The sequence below is a fragment of the Mesoplodon densirostris genome, chromosome 15 (genome assembly GCF_025265405.1).
Source record: "Mesoplodon densirostris isolate mMesDen1 chromosome 15, mMesDen1 primary haplotype, whole genome shotgun sequence".
Lineage (NCBI taxonomy): Eukaryota > Metazoa > Chordata > Mammalia > Artiodactyla > Ziphiidae > Mesoplodon > Mesoplodon densirostris.
This window is the reverse complement of record NC_082675.1, coordinates 41,058,593-41,073,535: the sequence shown is the minus strand read 5'-3', so window position 1 is coordinate 41,073,535 and position 14,943 is coordinate 41,058,593. Positions and strand designations below refer to the sequence as shown.

The 14,943-nt window shown below is 41.4% G+C and overlaps 1 protein-coding gene across 8 annotated transcripts in view; it reads left to right on the top strand.

Annotated features, from left to right (window-relative positions):
• Window positions 1–14,943, top strand: part of OSBPL1A (oxysterol binding protein like 1A) — a 247,180-nt gene that overhangs the window by 204,861 nt on the left and 27,376 nt on the right. For 7 of the 8 annotated variants that reach the window (XM_060119253.1, XM_060119255.1, XM_060119252.1 and 4 more), the window contains 7 exons: window positions 2,734–2,841; window positions 3,749–3,838; window positions 4,076–4,202; window positions 7,149–7,265; window positions 7,743–7,866; window positions 9,130–9,220; window positions 13,425–14,652. In XM_060119253.1, coding sequence (XP_059975236.1) covers window positions 2,734–2,841; window positions 3,749–3,838; window positions 4,076–4,202; window positions 7,149–7,265; window positions 7,743–7,866; window positions 9,130–9,220; window positions 13,425–13,527 — 760 coding nt within the window. In that variant the 3' untranslated portion in view covers window positions 13,528–14,652. Of the gene's footprint in view, window positions 1–2,733; window positions 2,842–3,748; window positions 3,839–4,075; window positions 4,203–7,148; window positions 7,266–7,742; window positions 7,867–9,129; window positions 9,221–13,424; window positions 14,653–14,943 lie in introns of those variants that run through there. The other variant, XR_009534543.1, reaches the window with a different exon arrangement.

Below are 14,943 nucleotides of genomic sequence, written 5' to 3'. Positions count from 1 at the left end.
CCAGCAATTCCACTTTTGAGTATTTACCCAAAGAAAACAAAAACACTAACTCAAAAAGATATCTGCACCCCCATGTCATTGCAGCATTATTATACACATTATACATATTCCATACAACAGCCAAGATATGGAAACAACTCAAGTGTCCATCGTTGCATGAATGGACAAAGAAATTGTGGCACACACACACACACACACACACACACACACACACAGAGGAATATTACTCAGCCGTAAAAAAGAATGAAATTTTGCCACTTGCAACAACATGGATGGACCTCAAGGACATTATGCTAAGCGAAATAAGTCAGAGAAAGTCTAGTACTCTGTGATCTCCTTGTGTGAGAGAGAAAGAGAAAAGAAAGAAAAAACAATAAACAGACTCTAATCCCAAGGTGACTCAGATATTGAAATCTGTATCAAAGACTTTAAAGCAGCTATTATAACTATGCTCCATGACATAAAGATGAACTCTTAAAATGAATAGAAAGACATTGGAGCAAAGAAATGAAAGTATTTCTGGAAATTTTAGTACTGAAAAAATACAATAACAAAAATAATAACTGGGATAGGCTCGATAGCAGGATGAAGATAATAAAATATGTTCAGGATCCACATGCTAAAAACTATAAAACACTGATTACAGTAATCAAAGACTATGAGTAATGGAGAGTCATACTATGTCTCACTATACTTGGAATCCTTAATATAATTCAGATGTTAGTTTTCCCATAATTGATCTATAAGCAATCTATATTAACACAATCTAAATTTAAAAGTCCCAGGATGATTTTTGATACATAAAGAGAAGTTGATCCTAAAATTTATATGGAAGGGCAAATGAAGCACTACAGCCAAAAGTTTTGAAAAGGAAGAACAGAATTGATGGACTCCCACTTCCTAATTTTAAGACTTAACAGTAAAGCTATTGTAATCAAGACAGTGTTGTATTGACAAAAGGACAGACACATACATCAAGGGAACAGAGAATAGAGTCCAAAAACTGACCCGCAGAAACATGGTCAATTGATTTTTGACAAAGGTAAAAACACAATTCAGTGAAGAAGGATAGTCCTCTCTACAAATGGTGTGGGAACAGTTGGAAGTATGTATGTTAAAAAAATGAACCTCAACTTACATCTCACAGCTTAAACGGAAATGAACTCAAAATAGACCATAGGCTAAAATCTAATATACAATTATAAGCTTTTGGAAGAAAACAGGAGAAAATCTTTATGACCTTGGATTAGGCAATGACATCTTATGGATATAATACCAAGGCACAGTCTAGAAAAGACAAAATTGATAAATTAGATTTTATCAAAATGAAAAACTCTTGCTCAGTGAAAAACACTCTTCAGAGAATGGAGAGAAGCCATAGATAGATAAACATTATTTGCAAATCATTTATTAACAAAGGACTTGTATCTAGAATGTGTAAAGAATTCTCAAAACAATAAGAAAACAAACAACCCAATAAGAAATTGGGCAAAAGACGTGAACAGACACTTCACCAAAGAGATATATGGATAACAAACGAGCACACAAAAACATGCTCAACAGCATTAGTCATTAAAGAAATACAAAATCGTACTGAGATACCACTACACACCTATTAGAATGTCCAAAATCAAAATAATTTTCAGAACTGACAGTACCAAGTGTTGGCAAGGATGTAGAGCAACCAGAAATCTCATATATTGCTGGGGGAATCTAAAATGGCAGAGCCACTCTGGAGAACGGAGTTAACCCTATGTTAACCAGATGACTCAGCAGTCCACTCCTAGGTGTTTACTCTGGAGAAATAAAGACATAACGTTTTCACAAAGACCTGTGCCCAGATGTTTATAGTACTATTAATCACCAAGCAACCCAACATCCTTCAGTAAGTAAATGGTTAAACTGTGATACATCCATACAGTAGAATACTACTCAGAAATAAGAGAGAGCAAATTATTGATAAGTAGAATTTAAAATGGATTATACAAATGAAGAATATAGGTGTATTATCCCACCTATATGACATTCTGGAGAAGGCAAAACTATTGCAATGGAGAACAAATGAGTTGTTTAGGGACTAGGGTTGGGGGAGGGTTTGACCATAGAGGGGCAGCATGAGCGAATTTGTGGCTAGTGTGATGGAATTGTTCTATATTTTGATTATAGTAGTAGTTGCAAAGATCTACACATGCACTAAAACTCACAGAACTAGATACACCAAGAAAAGTGAATTTTACTGTTTGTAAATTAAAAATAAATTTAGACATAAATGTACGAAGATGTAAAATGAATGTTTTCAAAAGCAAAGGATGTGTAAAAGCTTATTTTACTTATGTGGAGCTTATTCACATACACAAGTTTTTCCCTTTGGTGAACTAGAAAGTACTAAATATAGACTGTTTTCTACTTCTAATTTAATTTTGTTTATTATGTTTTCACCAAACTTTTGAATGCTTAAGATGATTATGTACATAGTTTAATTTGGAGTTTGGTAGAAAGATAGAATTTTTTTCTTAAGCTTTTGCATCCTTTTAAGAAACAATAAGAGTAGTCAGATGATACCTATTTTACTGTGGTTAACACCAGCAGAGTTTTTATGGTCTTAGAGTTTAGTCATCTCCAGCAGTCTGATGTGTTATCCTGAGTAATAGCATTTGAGGCAAATGCACTTTTTAAACAGAGTAACACTTCTCACTTATTTTTCTGGGCTTTGGTTTTCTTTTTGTTCTCTAGACACAATGAAGCATATACGTGGACAAATCCTACCTGCTGTGTACATAACATCATTGTGGGGAAGCTCTGGATTGAGCAGTACGGCAATGTGGAGATCACAAACCACAAGTGAGATGCTTCATCACCCTCCCCTATCGCTTCAGTTGTCATCAGAGGGTGCCAGTAGTCTTTTTTAAAAAGTTCTAGTACAGCCTGATGATAATTTAAGAACCAGGCAGTATAGCTCTGGAGTAAATAAAGCCCATCTATTTAATGAACAGATTTTATGTTAAAGTTTCTGAGTAGGGGAGACTGGTGAACTCAGAGCTTCTGCAGCCTTGGGGAATGTTCATTCCCGCCTCCTTCAGCTCATTTTGCTGATCCTGATTAGCTTGCATTGTTTACATGGGGATGGGTGGCAGGAGAAACACGAAAGTTGAAAAGAGTTGAGTTCAAATCCTACTCTGTGACCTTAGGCCAGTGTCCTAGTTGGCTCGGGCTGTTGTAACAAAGCACCATGGGCCAAGTGGCTTCAACAGCAGACATTTATTTCTCCCAGTTCTGGAGGCTGGGAAGTCCCGGGTCAGGGTGCTGGCAGATTTAATGCTAGGTGAAGGCCCTCTTCCTGGTTTGAAGTTGGCCATTTTCTCAAATCGTTATATGGCAGAGGGAAGGATCGTCTTCCCGTATCTCTTCTTAGAAGAACACTGATCCCATTCATGAGGGTTCCACCCTTATGACCTAATTACCCCTAAATACCTTCGCGTGGGTGACTAGGGCTTCACTACATGAATTTGGTGGGCAAACATTCATTCCATAGCAACAAGTCCCTTATTTTTATGAACCTTGCTTTACATTTTCTCTATGGTGGGTCCAATACTGATTATGGGTTAATTATGATACTCTCTGTATGGAGCCTGGCATGCATTAGGAAGTCAGTAAACAGCAGCTGCTACTAGAAAGGTTATCACAGTCACTGTTCTCTCCTACGGCTTCTGTGTTGAATGGTAACCTGAGCTCACTATCTCCTCTACAGGACTGCGGACAAATGTGTGTTGAATTTTAAGCCATGCGGCCTTTTTGGTAAGGAGTTACACAAAGTTGAAGGCTACATTCAAGATAAAAGGTAAAGTTTCCATTTTAAATGCTGACTAGTATAGGTGTCATTCACTAAATAAAATGTTGTTATTAAAATCTGCCATTACCTAGGAAACAAGCATTTCAGTAAATTGAAAAACTCTTTCTTCTGCAAGGAAATATTTATTTCTTTAAAGAATCTGATTTGTAAGCATCTTTATAATAATATTCAGTTACAGCAAAACGCTGGTTTAATTGTTGGCTAAACATCAGTTTCTCTTGATAGCAAAAAGAAGCTGTGTGCCCTCTATGGGAAGTGGACAGAATGTTTATACAGCGTTGACCCTGCCACATTTGATGCTTACAAAAAAAATGATAAGAAAAGCACTGAAGAGAAGAAGAACAGCAAACAGGTGAACATCCCGGAAGGTGGTATCGAAGGAATCACTGGACTCTTTAAATTTGTACTAATCCTTTTGGAAGTGGCCTGGTAGCGGGTCACAGTGTGACCTTTTATACTTGGTGCTAATGCATGTAGTTTTTCTTCTTGAACCTTCTGAATGAACCAGTTATCTGCCTTGGTAGCGAATGTTTGACATAGTCTCCCGTGGAGTATGGGGTGTGTGCCATGCAGTTATACACGCGGCATAGAACTCAACCTTGCTTTGGAAAGTTGGAGTTCATCTTAGTGAGACCTATGTCCTTGTCCTCCTTTCTGTTTATGTGCATAAGCAGTTGAGATCATTTGAATATTTGAAATTTCACCCAGAATGATCACGTACGTTTTCATGCATGCAGCAGTTGTGTTACCCTCTTTTGTATCCGAGATCCCTGAAGCTGAGAGCATTGCAGTTAAGGGATTCGTTCCTGGACGGCTGTCCTCCTCTTACTAAGTGTTCTCCTAACGGGACAGTTTAACGTTAGACTCTCCCCGTGTGAGGCCACAGGTTTTCGTCACAGGGCCCCAGGAGGCTGGACCGCTTAGGCAGACTGAGCTAAAGAGAGCTTGCACCTATTTGGACGGGAAGTGTCGGAGGACTGATGACTTTCCAGTAACGGACATCACGATTCAGAGCACGAGCTCTGCTTAGAATCCCGCTTCTCCCACTTCTGAGTGGTTCAGTCTCAGGCAGATTCCCACCCTCTCTCCGCCTCAGCACCTTCATTTGTAAAATGGGCACAGCAATAGCACCCATATGTCAGATGAGTTGACAGAGGTCAGAGGTTCCTGGTGAGGACAGCTCAGGCCCCCTGTCTGCTCTGAGCATCACACCGGCCACCGAAGCACCATCTCAGAGCTCCTGGCTCCCCTTGCCCCGCCATGTCGAGCTCTCTGGGGCCCTTCAGGTGACTCTTACACATGCAAGAGTTTAGGAAGCCCTAACCTTCCTCAAAAACAGGTGTATGTCTGAGTGGCTTTCTTTGTAAACTGGTTACCAGGGTCCCGGGGACAGAGCAGCTGGTGCAGTTGACGGCAGTGGCACTTCCCTGGCTGGGCCCTTCTCCCCTCCCTCTGCCTCCATCTCTGGGCACAGTCCACTTTCCTCCTCCACCTGGGTCTCTGCTGCTTCTCCTTCCTTCCGGGCGTTGCACTGACGCTTCTCTGCAGTAACCCCAAGACTGACGGGGCTGGAGAAGGAGTGCTCCAGGATCCCAGGCCCCAACCCGAACTGGGCAGTGGCTCAGCCAACACAAGGCAGCTTGGTGAAGACATGGCCTTGTCCTCCTTTTACAGAGGGGGGGGGTGGCAGAGGAGGGCCTTGGCGAAATTCCAGAAAGTCCCCCTCGTGTCCCGAAAATCCCTGGTCAGTCTTTGTAGAAAAACAGCCTTGCCCCTTGGAGAGAGAAGTCAGCCTCGTACTCACCCTGTGTCTACTCTCGCCTCCCGTGTGCATCGGCCACCGTGGATTTCTGATGTCCCCGAACATATTTAAATGCCTTGGGGAGCTTGTCACCAGTGTTGTCCCTTCCCTGCTGCTGTTTTTAAAGTTGCATATCTCAGCCAGTAGTTCTAGATTTGGTAACTGTGACATTGGGAATATCACTTAGCCTTCCAAAGGCTTAAATTCTTTATAAATAAAACTTTATGGGTGGGCTTCCCTGGTGGCACAGTGGTTAAGAATCTGCCTGCCAATGCGGGGGACACGGGTTCGAACCCTGGTCTGGGAAGATCCCACATGCCGTGGAGCAGCTAAGCCCGTCTGCCACAACTACTGAGCCAGCAAGCCACAACTACTGAGCCCACGAGCCACAACTTCTGAAGCCTGCGCATCTAGAGCCTGTGCTCTGCAACAAGAGAAGCCACCACAATGAGAAGCCCGCGCACCGCAACAAAGAGTAACCCCTGCTTGCCGCAACTAGAGAAAAGCCCGCGCGCAGCAATGAAGACCCAACACAGCCAAAAATAAATAAATTAAAAATAAATAATTTTAAAAAAAAATTATTAACAAAACAACTTTATGGGTTTATTACGTAAGGACTGAATATACAGAGAGCTGCTAGCAGCTCTGCCGGGTTGGGGGTGGGGGGCGACCAGAGGAAATGTTAGTTTCTGTTAGTTTCTTTTTTAGCCTTACATCTTTTTGATTGATTGATTGATTATAAATTTATTTATTTATTTTTGGCTGTGTTGGGTCTTCGTTGCTGTGTGTGGGCTCCTCATTGTGGTGGCTTCTCTTGTTGCGTAGCATCAGCTTCAGTAGTTGTGGCACTCAGGCTCAGTAGTTGTGGCTCACAGGCTTTAGAGTGCAGGCTCAGTAGTTGTGGTGCACGGGCTTAGTTGCTCCGCGGCATGTGGGCTCTTCCTGGACCAGGGCTCGAACCTGTGTCTCCTGCATTGGCAGGCGGACTCTCAACCACTGAGCCACCAGGGAAGCCCCTAGCCTTACATCATTTTAAATCCTCTTTTTATAGAATGCTTTCAGGATCGCTTACGGGTTTGTGTTGTTGATAAATATAGTTAAATGCTCCAAGAAGTTAACCTTTTCTTGCTCTCATAATGTTCCAGTCAATACTTAAAGGAGTTATTTTGGCTTTAAAATAAAAAAACTTTAAAAATATTACAACATGATAGTAAAGGCATGATGATGGTGATGATAATGGCTTGAATGCACAGAACCCTAACTGAGACAACACACAAGGCCCACGAGGCTCCCAGCGCTTACTCACTCCGCCTGCATTCATTGGCTCCCTGGCCTGTGTTGAAAGGTGAGGATGTGAGAACGAGAAAGTCATGGTGGTGCCCCGGCCCTCGTACGGTTACATCCTAGTAATGCTGTGCAGTCAGCGGTGCTTATTTTACAATTTGTAAGTATATTCTTTTGAAAACATTTGTTTTGTTCATCTGTTGGTTCTTCCAGATGAGCGCTTCTGAGGAGTCAGATGAAATGCCAATGCCAGATTCCGAGACTGTGTTTGTCATCCCTGGGAGCGTTCTCCTGTGGCGAATAGCCCCACGGCCTCCCAATTCGACCCAGGTGAGGCTGGGCGTGCTGAGCGCGGCCTCCTGTTTACCGGGCTCTGACGGGGCTTTTTCCCCGGCCCAGGTGGGACCAGGAGGAGGCAGGTGGTCATCAGACGCTCCCAAGTCGTCCCCCTGCGCCTTCTAACCTGGGACAGGGCATTCCTGGCACCCAGGAAGGGTGGTGCAGCCGGATCTAGCAAGTAAGGATTTAAATGAAGAACGGAGAATGTTGGGTTTGCTTGTAGCTCTCCTTCGAGGTGATGGTGGTGGAAGGTATTCATGCTGGGAGGCCTGCTGGGGGGCTTTCTTTGAGACAGATTCCCACAGGTGTTGCAGACTTGGGTGAAAACACTGAGATGTGTGGTCTGAGAAAGGCCAACCGACCGTTGTCACCACAGAACAGGGGTAATTGTCAACTGTTTCTGCCTTCAGGGTTTCATTCTGCATTATGCCCTGGTATATGTTAATTTGAACATTTTCTTCTTTTCAGATGTATAATTTTACTAGCTTTGCAATGGTTTTGAATGAAATAGACAAGGAAATGGAGAGTGTGATTCCTAAGACAGACTGCAGGCTACGTCCTGACATCAGAGCCATGGAAAATGGGGAAATAGGTAACTAGCACCTGATGGTGGCACCAGTGAAGATTGATTCATTTGAGGAGGGTGGTTTGTTTTACTCCTGGTCACTGTCAGCATTTTAGTATGTTAGCACAACCATATTTAGTCTATCTTAGAGACTTTTTTTAAAGTATGTATTTGGTTGCTCCGGGTCTTAGTTGCAGCACGTGGGCTCCTTAGTTGCGGCAGGTGGGATGTAGTTCCCCGACCAAGGATTGAACCTGGGCCCCCTGCATTGAGAGTGTGAAGGCTTAACCACTGCGCCACCAGGGAAGTCTCTAGAAATTTTTTTTTTTTAATTAAAATTCAATTTAAATTCAGAAACTTTGGTTTTAAATTTGGGAATCTGAGGTGGACCTTAGCAGCTCATATTTCATTGTCTCAGTGATACTCCCTAATTTAATGTAATACGTATGGTCAGAGGCATATCTTACATATCAGAGGAGAATTGGGGACAATAATATCACATTTATCAACTTTTAACTACATTCTGACTAGTTATTTCACTACATATTTCAGAATTTAAATAGCACCTTGTGAGCCTCAAAGAAGTGCTTGGCCTTGGTTAATTCTGACATTTTATTTTGTACTGTTAAATTTCTTCTTATTCAGTGGTTCTCAAAATGAGGGCAGTTTTTCCTCCAGGGGACGTGTGGCCGAGTCTAGAGACTTCGGCTGAAACATCTGGGGAACTGCTGCTGGCATCTAGTGGATGGGGGCCTGGGTGCTGCTAACGTCCTGCCGTGCCCAGGACAGCCCCCCATGAAGAATCATGGGGTACAGTGTGTCAGCAGGGCCAAGGCTGAGAAACCCTGCTCTAACTAAACACTGACCCTCCCTGTGAATTATCAGTGAGACAGTGCAACAGCGCTTTGGAAAGTGGTTTGAATTTCTTACGAATGGAATCTGGAGGAGCTCTGTGAGGTCTCACTAAGAATTTAGAAAATTTTCACGTGTATTCAGTTTTTCCACCTAATTTTTCACTGAAGCATTTTAACATGATTTTTTTTTACCTTAAGAGTAAGCCGGCACCTTGGGTAAATGCAGAGGTTGTTAAGGGCAAAAGCTGGAGGAGAGGACCGGGTCTTGAGTGCGAACTCGGGGATATGTTAATATTTTGACAGGATAAATTTCGTGGTGTTCGTGTTCTGATAAAATGGAGATATGCTGATACCTGACTCCATAAAGTGTGCTGAGTGCTGTGCCTGGCAGTCTCTACGTGTAGAGTAACGGTTTTCACTGATGTGCTGATTCTAGATCAAGCTAGTGAAGAAAAAAAGCGACTTGAGGAGAAACAAAGAGCGGCCCGCAAGAACAGGTCCAAGTTGGAGGAGGACTGGAAGACGAGGTGCGATGAGGAGCTTGGGGCAGGGGTGGGGGGTGGGGCTGGCAGACGTGGGACTGCAGAGCCTGGCTCACTGCGCCCTGCGAGTTGCCAAGTATTTTCCACTGACTAAGTTCAAGCTGAAAGGGCCGCATGTGTGCAAAGAAAAAGGACTGTTTGGAAGTTAAGGTTAAAATATTCCTACACAATTACCACAGGTAAGTGTCAGTTAAGCAAACTATCTTTCCTTCTTATCCAGCAGAACACTGTCCCTTCTATTTTTAAGAGGGAAAGTAGAGTTACAGATTTTGGCATGAAATAGGTTCAGAGCCATTTGCTTATATATGAGTAAATTACAGGGCCATTAGCTTATACATATATCATGTATCAAGGATATTTAGACAATGCCTTTACTCTTCCAAACACAAGGGATTTGACATGTTGTGGAAATACGATTTGTTAAAGTGACATCTTGGATTCCATTCAGCAACAGAAACTGGGCAATAAAATTTGCAAGTTTTGAAAGTTTGTTCTTTTTAAGAATCAGGAGTTACTTAGTCACTTGTATTGAGTAATAGAATCTCTTGTAAATAGGAATAGAATAAAAACATTTTCTACATTTATATTATGCAATAGAAACTGTTGTCAAAGTTATTAAATAAATTTCAGAGCCAATATGGGCATAATTTCACAAGCAGTTTAGTAAATATTTTTTGGTAGCCCTTTTGCGTCTTACACAGTTATTAGAACTAGAAATGACCTTAGATAGCATCTAGTCCAGTGGTTTTTGGACTTTTTTTTAGCATCAAAATCTTTTTTGCCAACGAACACGTAAAGAATCTACAAATATAGAACACATGGCCACCAGACTGCTCGGGTGGGAGCTGAGCGGCATGGCTTGCCTTCTCCCACCCACACACACGCAGGATCTGGGAAACCACTGGAAAGCCATTAGTCTGGAAGTCCCCTCGTTGTATGTGAAGAAACCAAATGCTGATGTATTTCATTTAAGAGACTTGCTCAAGGACAAGTATGCCGCAGACCATGATTAGAAAGAACCACAAAAACCAAAAGCACATTGCTTTACTGTAATCCCTTCTGAAAATTGATAGATTTCAGTCATTGTTTCTAGTCTCTTTTGCAGAAAACCCACCTTGTACTGTATTTCTAATTTGTTTTGTTTTTTTTGGCCACAGTGCACAGCTTGTGGGATTTTAGTTCCCCGACCAGGGAATTGAACCCCGGGCCCACGGCAGTGAGAGCGCCAAGTCCTAACCACTGGACCGCCAGGGGATTCCCTATTTCTGACTATTAACTCCTTTATTTTTCTGGCCACATTTTCAAGTGTACAAAGTGAGAGAAAAGTATTACTGTCAGGTAAAGTCTTATGTGCAGAAAGTAAGGAGCTTTAGACAGCTTTGTGGTAGCCTGAAAATAAAAACTAGAAGCTACGTTTGTGAGCTCCACTTCGGAGCCTTACACATGCTTGCTTCCACTGCTGCGTCTTAGCATCAGTAGTTCTTATATGACTATACGGACCTTAAAAATGACCCTACTGACCCTGTGTCCAAATGAATATGTGCTTGGAGTCTTTTTCCACCAGTGGTGAGAGGTGGCATTCACTGACTGGGTCTTCTCCTGGCTGATAACGTGCTTTTTGAACAGCTTGGTTCAGTTTGTGTCGGGGTGGGGATGGGGCAGTTTGTAAAGGAGCGTGTTCTGCCAGGTAGAGCTGAAACCAGCCCTCAGAAACCAAACCCAGAACTTTATTGTAACCTGTCCCCAGTTCTTCCACACTAAAAGCTGGCTTTCCTGTTGATACCAGTTTCACTCATTTGAAAAGAATTCCAGCTTTGGGATTTTTGAAGCTTTAAACTGTGGTTCCTGCATATGGAAATGGCTGCTTGTGATCCTGCCCTGTTTTCCTACAGGAGCCCAGAGACCTTAATAAGTGGGGTTATGTGGGGAGAAAGTGGGAGGACTGGAAATAGACACAGGATTTGAAGAGAAGGTGGGTGGTGAGGCCAAAAAAACTGATGAAGTCATCTCTTCCCCCAATGCAAGCATCGTGCAGAATTAATATTTTATCTAATGTTATTTTACTGATACAGACCCGGGGACTCTGTAGACTCAGAAACATTGACATCTCCTCACCCCCCTCCCTCCTTTTCTTTTGCCTCTGCTTGCCTAAAATGTTTAATAAGACTTTGAAAAGACAGCATGGACTTCTTTGTATGTGGAGGGGGCTACGCTGATGGCAGCAGTTTTCCAGACGTGAGTGCTGGAAATAAGAGTCTAGATGTTGAGAGAAACTCCAATCCCTAGCATCAGGCCTTCAGATCCGAGGTGCTCGTCTTTAGTGCCATGTTGCAACTCTCTCCAAGAAGTGCTCCCCGAAGGGAGGCCTTGCAGACATGGCCTTTAGAGCACTTGGCTTACGTGTGAACAAAAAAATGTTCTTTGCTATTGAATCTACTGCTCTGCACAGTCTCTTTGCACTTGACTTTCCAGTTGTCCACTTTGTATGGAAGAAATCCTGTGGCACAGGCCTGAGGCTTGGTTAATTTTTAGAATTATTTTTGGTTACCTTGATTTTGATTTGCCTGATTTTCTGAAGTGCTTGATTTAACTAAGCCTGACTACAAAAGTGCTTTTACTACGTGGACTTTTGAGAGCAAAAGGAGTAAAATTATACACTTCATATTAGACAAAAATTCTGTGACTTTGATCAAACAGTGGTTCCTTAAAGTATTTCCAGCTTGGTTACCAAAGTCTGAAACACACATATCTTGATCATTTAAAGTAGACTTCTAAATTTTCTAATTAGGGAAAAGTCCCAAAAGCAAAATAATATATGTAATATTCTAGAAAATCTGGCCTAGTGGGCATTTACTATATCAGTCTTCAAGGAATTAGCCTAATCTGAAGCATTTTTTGTGTCTTAGGGTTTTTAGTGCTGCTGCAGTGATTAATAGGACCACTTGGGACTTATCAAACAAATCTAAGCTCACTCTAATTGTTAAATATTTTTAGAGGCAATTTATTTGGAAAGAATGACAAAGACATATGAAACTGTTTTCATAAATATTACTGAAAACCAAATCATATTAGAAAATGTTATACAAATTGAAATTTGAACCTTTTGAACAAATAATTTTTCATTTCCATTACCCAGAGAAAGCTGGGAATGTGGAAAATGGATGACTTGTTATTTATTTATTTATATGAATTTATTTATTTTTGGCTGTGTTGGGTCTTTTTTGCTGCGTGCAGGCTTTTCTCTAGCTGCGGCGAGCAGGGGCTACTCTTCATTGCAGTGTGAGGGCTTCTCATTGCGGTGGCTTCTCTTGTTGCGGAGCACGGGCTCTAGGCCATGCAGGCTTCAGTAGTTGTGGCGTGTGGGCTTCAGTAGTTGTGGCTCGTGGGCTCTAGAGTGCAGGCTCAGTAGTTGTGGCGTACAGGCTTAGTTGCTCTGCGGCATGTAGGATCTTCCTGGACCAGGGCTCGAACCCGTGTCCCCTGCATTGGCAGGCAGATTCTTAACCACCGCACGACCAGGGAAGCCCCATGACTTGTTTTTTAAAGGGCAAGAAAATTAGGGCAGCTCTTTCTAGAATTTGAAAGATGTTAAAATCTAGATGCAGCCTATGAATCTCTATTAGTATGGAGAAAATGAAGACCCAGGAAGATTTGGATCAGATTAATTTCAGTGGATTATGTGTAACATAGTATATTTGACAAATCATGGTCTTTAACAACTTTGATATCAGTGACTAGCTTGGGCAAGTTATTTAACTTCTCTGACATTGAACTCCTCATTTGTAAAATGAAACTAAGAGTTTGGTGGTGGGGTGGCATTTACTCTGAATCAGGCACCTTCGCATTACTGTAGGTAAGCGGTAAAAGTTAATTTCCATATTCTAATTCTTTATTCCCCATTGCTTAATAGAATGCTTTTAAGGAATGGGCCTAGGTGAACAGTTAGACAAGTACTGTTGCTGAATGCTGTGGAAAATCCTTAAACCTTTTGGGTGGTCTCATTACATATTTCGGAAAATTATTCTATATACGTGCTCTCTAAAAGCACTTAAAAGTCTCTTCGGAAATCCCTAACTCACAGAACGAAGTGAATCGCTGCAGTAGGGGAGTCTGCAAGCTAGTGAAGCAGCAGGGACCCTGTGATCTGGAACAGTTTCCCCCATAAATCTTGTCTTTCCTTTTTAAACAGGTGGTTCCATCAAGGTCCTAATCCCTACAGCGGAGCCCAGGACTGGCTTTACTCGGGCAGCTACTGGGACAGAAACTACTTCAATTTGCCTGACATTTATTAAAACATAGACAGGTTGGGGCATTTGGCTAATCTACAGATAAGACTTAAACCTGTGTTTTAAAATTTTCTTCTTTGATTTCTACTCATCTTTTAAAGAAAAAATTCTCTCACGATAACTTGCATTTCACCCAACAAAAGTAGGGCATAAGGTGGATATTGGTGATGAAAGGTCTTTGGAAAACTGGGTAATTTTGCTATCCAAACATGCTTATTTGGAATACTATTTTATATAGAGGTATGGGAAACTGTTGGAGAATATGCTTTTTGATGGTTGCTGTTGCCATATTCACTGAAGGTTTATACCTAAATGTAACTTTAGCTTTATGGAATTATATAGTAACCCAAATCAACTTATTTTGAATATTTTTAGGCTGTCATGCTTGAATGTTTTAGATTTAACTTCAAAATGTTTAGAATTCTCCTATATGTTTATATGCTCAAATATAGAGGTTATGCCATTTTGTAAAGACTGCATTGAAAAGATGGCTTTTCTTCTTACTAATCCTCTCAATTTTACCCCTTCCCACCTCTAAAAAGAAAAAATGCCTGAATGTTCAGAAGAGATATTCCTGATTTGAAAATTCTAAACTGGAAAAGGTATTTCATTTGCTTATTTTAGTGCTCTGATTTTACTTTTATAATTTTCTATAATTAATGTCATTAGAATTAAAATGTTTGAATTGTACATGTTTGAATTGAAAATATGTATAAAACCTAGAAATTCACAAAAATACCCCAGAAATATAGATTTTAGTCACCATCATTACATAATGACAAACCTTTTTAAATGCTTCAACTTCCAGTGGCAAATGCCACCAGAGAAATTCAGTTGTACTCATGTATTATAAGTATCAGACTATATAAAAGGAGGTCTTGTGCATTTCAAGTTTGCAAGGCACCTGTGTACTTAAGATACGTATGGAGACCTACTGTACAGTAGCTTTGCCCCTTTAATTGGGGTACATTAATCTTACGGTATTTATCCACCCAACCCCAGACTGAGATATTGCTCCAGGGGGCCTTAGGTAGCTGCCAGTAAGTTATTTTAATGGCTGTCTTGAAGTTAACAAGTGTTATAATGAAATAATCTACCTGATGCTAAATAAAGGCTTTAGAATGTTCAAAACAGTGTGGTCTCTTTTAAACTTTGAAATATACTAATGCTGCACTTAATAGGATGCCAAATCGTCAGGTGTCCTTACAAGAAAATAAGTCCTTGTGCTGCCAGTCCCCAGGGCCAGAGAACTCACCCCCGGGCTCACGTGCTAAGTAGGCAGTTAGCACTCACTGTTCTCTGGGTAAATACAGTATTAGAGCAAGGTGCCACTGTCTTCACTTGGTGTGAATGCCAAATACAGAATTATCAAGTGGAATACCTTGGTAGAAAATTGCTAGAGTGGAAAGGTTTTTTTTTTTT